At 37.5% G+C, this 8,256-nt stretch overlaps 1 protein-coding gene across 2 annotated transcripts; it reads right to left on the bottom strand.

Annotated features, from left to right (window-relative positions):
* Window positions 1-473: 473 nt before the first annotated feature.
* Window positions 474-7,886, bottom strand: zfpl1 (zinc finger protein-like 1). 2 transcript variants are annotated; one of them, XM_041800649.1, is made up of 8 exons: window positions 7,721-7,886; window positions 4,539-4,646; window positions 4,337-4,448; window positions 3,973-4,166; window positions 3,426-3,504; window positions 3,142-3,336; window positions 1,510-1,633; window positions 474-1,404 (listed from the first exon to the last, which is right to left on the bottom strand). In XM_041800649.1, the coding sequence occupies exons 2-8, from the start codon at window positions 4,638-4,640 to the stop codon at window positions 1,218-1,220; spliced, it is 993 nt and encodes a 330-aa protein (XP_041656583.1). In that variant the 5' UTR covers window positions 4,641-4,646; window positions 7,721-7,886; the 3' UTR covers window positions 474-1,217. The 2 variants fall into 2 exon arrangements, with proteins under 2 accessions (XP_041656583.1, XP_041656584.1); XM_041800650.1 differs by having other exon boundaries at window positions 4,539-4,651.
* Window positions 7,887-8,256: the final 370 nt, after the last annotated feature.

Below are 8,256 nucleotides of genomic sequence, written 5' to 3' on the forward strand. Positions count from 1 at the left end.
TTTCTAACTCAAGTGAGTTGCCTCAACAATAATCAGATGTCTGTCAGGGCGTACTCCCAAAACACATGAAGGCGTCTAAAAAACATCAACAATAGTTGAATTATTGGGTCAAGACAAAGTGATAGATCCGTAGATCCAACCTTACATCTGAAAGGTTATCTACGAAGATTTGTATACAGATCCAGAAACACACAGGGACGTCTTTAGAGTTGAAGTGGAAAATCATTTTACTTTGAAGCAAGGTGCAAGCATCAACCTCTGTTGGAGTTTGTTTTGACAAGACAGAAATACTATATTTCATGTCATAGAGACACTGTGAAGGAATGAGTGGTAACCATTTATAAAACACTGGAACTAAGGTGCAACATTTGATTAAAGTGACATTTGACACCAAATTTCCCTCACATTTCTTGCCTGTAATCAAACATCTCCCTTGATTGATAGCTTTGCATAAAATCAAAATACCGAAACTCTGAGTTATTCCCATTTAATAGATAGTCAAAGAAACATCAGGAAAATATACATACAGCATGTGTGCCAAATTTAAAAGCATTGCACTCTATCTCAAAAGTTATGATGACACCCATAAATAGTTGTGTATTTGTTGTGTGTGGGGTTAATCTGGTTCCAGTTTGAGTTGTATCTGCAGGAATAAAATGCACAAAGGCCACCCAAACAAAAAACAGAAGAGAAGTCAGTTCAAAACTCGTACATGTTTATGAATGTTGTGTCGGTGATGACATTCTGATTTCCTTGAGGGCAAAAGATGTTCTACCAACATCGTCTGTGTTCAGCTTCTAAAAAGTCAACTTCAAACATTACTGACAAATGTTAGCTGGAATTGTAAGTAGACATACTAACTCTCTCCATTATTCACTCTTCAAAGCAACAACTGGTGAATCCTGGGCCTCTAACATCTTGGCTTTGGTCACCTTTGAAGTTGTGGGCTGCTTTACTGGATCACAGGAAAGCTCCTGAATTTAACATTTTAAAGTCTATAAAAGGCCCTGGCATGTTCCTACTGCTTGTGTGCATGATCTGGAGCCAGAGATTACCTCTCCTACAGAGGTACATCGTCTCTTCTCTTCCCCACTGAACATGGGTAAACAGCTCCCTCTGTTGGGCTGACTGTGTATTGGAAGGTCCTGTTTCAGCTCAGCCTACACAGAGCTTGTATTGTGTAACACAGAAGGAAAAGAAGGAATCAATGCTTGTTATCAGTTTTTCCCCACACGGATGTTGGGGTTAAGAAGAGGATCTAAATTTGGGTCTGAGCCGGCAGAGGCACGTCCGAGTTTAGCCATGATGATGATCAGTGTAAAGAATCCAATAACTCCGACCAGGAGAAGCATGAAGACTCGCTGTTTCCAGGACAGGGAAGTCCTTTTTCCACCAGTGAGATTTCTGAAAGGAAAAGAAATAATCAATTATCATAAAGAAAATTACAGCTACACTTCTTCTTGGAAATGCATTGATAATATTAAGAGAGAAGAAGGTTGTGTTTCTTACTTGAGAATCTGAGCAAACCAGCTCAGTGTTGGTCTCCTTCTGTACTTGTCATCATCAAAATCGATCTGTGTGACGGAGCTATGACCAACGTCTCGCGTGTCGTAAACCTTTCTTGGTGATGATGCTGGAAAAAGAAAAAAAAACCCCTGTGAATTCCATCAAATGCAGGCCAGTTTCATGTATCTAAAACAGTTTAAAGAAAATTCACTTTAAATTAGGACTGCATTTTTTATATCTGATATGCTAATATTTACAAATTAGTTTGAGAGAATGCCGATATCAACACAGATATTTAAATGTAGTTCAGACCCTCGGCCCTTAAAACACGAACATATAAACAAATATCAGTCCTTACAACAATCTAAAGGGTAATGATTGATGATGAATAAAGAAAAAGACTTCAGCTTATGTAATTCTGTTGATCCAGCTTAAAACTCCACTAACTTGTTTGTACAGCCAATATTTACAGCTGATATAGACAGATTTGTAAAGCCAAAACACTGGTTGTAAATCTCAGCAAAAATTTTACTATCAGCTGATACTGATAAAACCGTTTTTAAGCGAATACGTATCTGGTATCATGCTGATATTTTTGTGCACCCCTACTTTAAATATTCTTTATGTGTAAAGGAATATGAAGACACAATATGTATAATTTTCCCACAGAAATTACTACATTCATTTAAAAAATGACCATTCCTTTGTTGGATATATATTTCAGGATGAGTACCTTTATTACCTCAAATATGTTGACCTGTTTCCAAAGTCAGAGAATTTCTTAATTCTAATCGTTTTTGATAGTATTAACCATCTGATGGTGAAGTTGTTATAAGTGGACATCCTGGTTAATGCTGCAAAACATCCTAGAATGCTTTTTAAGGAGCTTGTAGCATTAATTAAGAAACCCACTTTTAACAGCTTTTCCCCCTTTATCATTATGTATAAAATCATCCATGAAATGAAAACACAGGTGTACTGTCTAGTAAATTTACCTCATGGACTGCAGGCTTTTCTCCAAAATTAGGGCTGAATGATTTGGGAAAATAATCTAATTGTATTATTTTTTCCAACATTGTGATTTAATATGCTGTTTAATATTTTTAAGTTCCTAATGCTGTGTATTTTTCAACAAACACTAGTAGTAATTCATTATACAATATAACCGACACAATATTAGATTAAACAAGGGCTGAACAATTTTGGAAAAACATCTTATTGTGATTATTTTAACTTATGTTATAAATTCAAAATACATTTCTGTCTTAAAGTGGGTTTTTATGTGATTCTGATTTAGATTAAGAAAAACATACAAAAATAGGAAAAGTATGATCTTTTTGTAAACTATGCTAAAAAATGATACTCGAACGTTTGCATTTCAGGCAGAACATAACATTTCTACGACAAAAAACAGTATAACACACTTATTTGACACATTCAGGTTAATGAAATATTGCACCTTCTGGGATTTGAAAACTGCAACAGGCATACTGCGATTTATTTAAATTTCGATTAATTTCCCTGCCCTATCAAGAAATTCAAATCAGAGCAAAGAGCTGGGTGAACCTGAACCCAGTCTCTGTTCTTCATCTTTTGTTTGGATTAAGACAAAACTTATCCTTTGAAAGCACTTACCTGTGTTTATTGTTATTGTGTCACAGGTAGTGGCAGTAGTAGTGAAGTTGATCACTGCGTGATCCTGCATGCTTGAATCCCCATTTTTCCGAGGACCTCCGAGCTCCTCCTGTGCTGGAGGTGGGACAGAATTCTGTGGTGGGCTGAAGCTGGTGTTATATGAGTGGCTGGGGTAAATGTTACTCTGTTCCTGACCTGTGGAAAGAAAACAAAAGTTTGATTAAACCACTGAAGTTATAGTGTGTAAGATCAATAAGATTAATAAAGGAAACCTGAATGCTCACCATCGAATGTTGACCAGTCAGTATAATCTGTAACATCAGTGGCTGTGGTCTCCTCAAGGACCCCGATCGGCTCCTCAATCTGTCAGTCACACATGACATTTTATTAACACCTTACAATTCTGTAACAGGATAATCAGCTAGTGCATACAGGCGTATTTTTGCTCATTGTGATGACATTTCTTTGAGTACTCTAACATTTTTAAAATCCAAACAGCATATACAAGGTCAATCTAAACAGGACAGTGGACAGTTTGCTGTAACCCCAACATTCAGGTGGAAGAGTATTCATATTTTGACTATAATAGTATTTCTTTTAGATTGTTTTATGCAGGGCTATGCAAAACAATTACCTGCTCTACCTTTCATCTGGTCTAACGGTATTACTTTTTTTTTTTAAACTTTCATTTAGATCAACTTTCTCTCCAAATGGACCGAATGAATCACCAGCTCTAGATGAACATTCAACTTCCTGTGAGGTGTTAATCTTGTACTGTCTTGCAATTTTGATGTCCACACAGAGGACATTTTACAGAAAAGAGGCCCTTACCAATGGCAGCCCTAAACCAGCTCGAGCCCAGTTAACGGATGACAGCTGTTCTTTCAGCACATCAGCTACAGGGCTGGCCAGGTTAGAAGGGGGGAAGACTGGACCTTGACAGGTGGGACACTGGTATCCAGCTGGAGCCGTGTGCAGGGGCAGCCGAGATGCCAAGTTATTAAGACAGGCCCAGTGAAACACATCTGTGGAAGGAATACAATAGATTAATGCCATTGCAACAGAGGCAGAAGACCAGTTTTATTGCTGTAAGCACAGAAATGGGAACATTTTGTCTTTATACACTTGTGTGTTTTCCATACAAGCCACCTTGTTTAACAGAGAAGAGCATCTATTTCCCCAGAACTGATCTTACCATAGCAGACGAGTCTGACGGTGTCCTGGGCAGTCAGTGGAGTGTTACATAGAGTACAGTTGGGGTTGTAATCGCTGTCCTGAAGCCACTGTAAATATGACTGAACAATACACTGAAAAGAAGGAAAGGGATATGCATGGTTATTACCTTGACATTTCAGTTTTTTTCATAATTTACATCCTGTGATCTTTTCACTACTCACCTTGTTGTGGTTGGAGACAAGACAATGCTCGCAGACATTCACACGATGCTCGAAGCAGAACAGATTGGTCACCTTTCTCTTTGGGCACTTGCAGAGACCCATGGTCACCTGCGCTATGTGGAGCACAAAGAACAAATGCAGGTCTGTCAGGGACGTACACAACAAAGACTTGTCGTTATAATAACAGAGCTTAAGCAAAAGGTACACAGAAGACGTGTTCATTTACTTGCAACAGGCTTGCAATCTATCCTGAGGCAGATTTTCTCTTTAATACAGACTGGGTGCAATAAAACAGAGCCAAAGATGAACATGTATTTATATCCTCTACTTTCCTGACAGCCTGAGCTTAAATTTCCAAAGTACACTGGGTCTGTTTGTGTTGGTCTGGATAAAAGGTCTTTGGAAGGGGTAACACCTCAGTGTTTTGTAAAATTAACATATCTCTTCTTTTAAACCAGTTATGTGAAAAACTATCCAAAGTATCCGTCATGTGGGGAGGGAAGCAGTTAAGAAGTCCAGCCTATACAAGGAAATATCTAGCACTGTCTTTTAGAAATGTAATTACAGGATATCAAATCAAACAACAGGTGAGCTGTATGTTTGAATGGTTATTGTTGATGACCTAGCATTTCACAGCCATTATCCTAAGGCAGCAAAACAAGCAGAAAATGTTGAAAAGAGAGCTTAAGTTTAAAAACGGGTCACACTTCAATAGACGCATTTGGGACAGATCTTTTAGTGGATATCTTTCTGTGCATGCAGATAATATTTAAAACGTAAATTAGGGCTGTCAAGATCAATCGAGTTAATCGCAATAAATTAAGGTTCACAAACAGTGAACAAATGTTCTTCAATCGAATGCGTCATCGTCTCTTTCAACACATTTGGGTTAAGGCTGCCACAGCATCTGTCTGCATCCACCACAGTGATGTAAAATACGTCAACCACCACTACTTAATGTCTCATTTTACTCTTAAAAACTCACAGACAGCTCAATGGACAAGTCAAAAGTCATCAACATCTTTTTAGTGATCTCTTATCTTTTTTTCAATCCATAGCAAGTTCCTTTTTCCACATTTACATCTGTTTAAATCTTCGATCCATCTCCGAAAGCAGGTCTGTAGCCAAACAGGAAGTCAATTATCCTTTGTCTTAGTGTAAGATAGTAGTGAAATCCAAAATGACACAAAAACCATTACAAATGCAAAACAGTGGAATTTTTAAATGCAAAAGAGTGTGTGATTCATTGCAATTAACTACACAAATTCTGAGATTAATCACAATTAAAATTTTGATCTTTTGACAGCCTTAGTCTAAAATGTACCTTGGCAGATCACCCAAATGTAGCCTGTGTGGGAAACACTGATATAAATATACAACAGGGATGCACAAATGCATTGGTTTAACATCAGTATAAGCCAATATCAGTGCTTTTGACAAACACTGACCACTGGCAAATGTGGGCATGAATAGATATGAGTTGCCAACGTTCATCTGTTATGTCATATCAATTTAATGCTGCCATCTAATACACCTAGCAGCTGATTCAGAGAAGATTTATATTATTAGGAAGGAGAAGTTTGCCGTTTGTGTGGTCAAACTTGAAAAAACAAAAAACAAAAAACAAAAAAACCCAAAAAAAACAAACAAACAAAAAAAATGCTGGCAGTGTGGAAACATTTCACCAAAAGAAATTAGGAAAAAAAAAACACAATGGCATCAGTATCAGCTAAAACATTATTTTAAACATCAGTGCTGGCATCAGCCCTGATTTTGACAATCAGTGCATCTCACTACCTAACATTACATAGTTCTATAAAACAGTATCAAGAGAATACTGAGACATTCTTAAACTGGTTATAGCTCTGGTTTGGATTTTGTCAGCGTTTGATGTTTTTTGTATATATATATATATATATATATATGATTCTCCTTGGCTTTCCAGAAATGTATTTGTTGTGCTATGTTATGTGTGACAGAAAATACCAAATAACAAGACTGTCAGTTACTTCAAATGAAACTGAGCCATTTATTTTGAATATATTCTGATTTGATTTTGTTTGTGTCATCTGAGTGGTCCCTGTGGGCAAACTGGCACTTTTTTCCTCCAGTCATCCTGCTTTATTTTTAAAGTCAAATTAATCAGTCATCAGGATGCTTAGCTGTGGGAAACAAAAGTAGTTTATGTTATTAGGGTGTATGATTGTATATGATCTTATATATGATTACATTTATGTTGTATCCTTTGGTAGAAATAAAATAATCTATGACACGAACTTGAAGATCTGTGATTATGATGTATTCATCTATTTGTCTTAATGTCTGTTAAATGGATAGCCAGTGTGTTTCTCTTCTGTATGTATTCTGTTAATTTTCTGAGAGAATATGTTTTTGGCTTGTTTGTTTTGTTGTACTGTGTGTAGTTGTGAATGACTGAATGTGAGTGAGATCCCTGGAAGAGTAGCCATTGTTTATGCTAAAGCCAATGGTTATATTAAAAAGAAAGAGCAGCATGCAGTTCATCATTTCTTCTGATGCCTACCCACCAGCAGTGATTACACACATAAAAAATTCAAATTAAAATCTAAATCTTTGGGCTGATTGTCTCATTTGCTTTAGTGGCATATACATTAATGTCAGTCTGTCTGACTGTAAGTTAAAACCCCTCCTTTTAACGATCAGTTGTATTTCCTGACGTTTTTGTTTTAGTTAAGTATTTCAGAGGAGGAGGCTCTTTCACTAGGGCTGTATTTATTTATCCTCTGATGATTATCTGTGGTCATGTCACACAAGTAGTGGACTGAACAGTCGAGAACAGTAAGTTTGTCCTGGTTTATAAAAGAAACACTCCTGACAACTAATATTCCCACAGACATACAATTCACCTGGCGGATGAAATAAAATACTTTAAGCTCGTAGTGAATAAAGCCAATCACTGAGGGTGTGATTTGTCCTTTGTTTATAGCCACGTCTCGTATCATGTGTCATACAGCATTAGTTACCTGACGTCATTTTAAACAAATTAACACGCCTCGTCATTGATTACACCTTCTAGCATTAATATGAGCTAACATTAGCTTCAACCTTAGCTGGAAGTTACCAGATGAGGTGACGTTAGCCAGCTATACTAGCTAGCATGCAGGGGTAGTTACGACGCAAATTAAATAATAACGAAATGTTACCTGTCACACAGACTTTAATAAAGTCTCGTTCGTTTCAGGCAATGTTGTATGACTGTCATTTAAGCTCCCGTCTCAAATTCACGTTGAAGGCGGCTCCAGGAGCTGTCATCAGGAAACTTGCCTTCTTTGCTGCTAGCTGGATGCTTCCTCTGTCTGTTTATGTGCCACGTCTCTTCCGCTTCTAACTCTTCTTCGTGGATTTTTTTTGTAAGCAACCCAAGAGTTATGTCTGCCATCTACCGCACCGGAGGACTTGTGCTTTTAAAGTCGCCAATGTATGAACTTTCTACAGTCTATGGACCGAACCTACATTGACACAGCGTGCATTTCATGTTTGTTACAAGAACAATTTGCACAGTCCGTTTCTTTGTTCACTTTAACACTGCGTGTCCCGAGTCAGAGATTCTCAGCCTTTTCACTCGGAGCTCTCTCTCAGAAAGGCTGAGACCTAGAATTCTTGGGCACCCCTTAAGGACCCGAGAATTGTATTGGTCCCAAGCTGGAGACCAAAATATTTGATACTACATAAACAGCCT

This window comes from Cheilinus undulatus, linkage group 12 (assembly GCF_018320785.1).
Source record: "Cheilinus undulatus linkage group 12, ASM1832078v1, whole genome shotgun sequence".
NCBI lineage: Eukaryota > Metazoa > Chordata > Actinopteri > Labriformes > Labridae > Cheilinus > Cheilinus undulatus.

Coding starts and splice junctions, on each gene's coding strand:
- zfpl1 (XM_041800649.1), bottom strand. CDS start 4,640: ATGGGTCTCTGCAAGTGCCCAAAGAGAAAGGTGACCAATCTGTTCTGC. Junction 4,449..4,538: donor TTGTCTCCAACCACAACAAG/GTGAGTAGTGAA, acceptor CCTTCTTTTCAG/TGTATTGTTCAGTCATATTT. Junction 1,405..1,509: donor TGGTTTGCTCAGATTCTCAA/GTAAGAAACACA, acceptor TTTTCCTTTCAG/AAATCTCACTGGTGGAAAAA.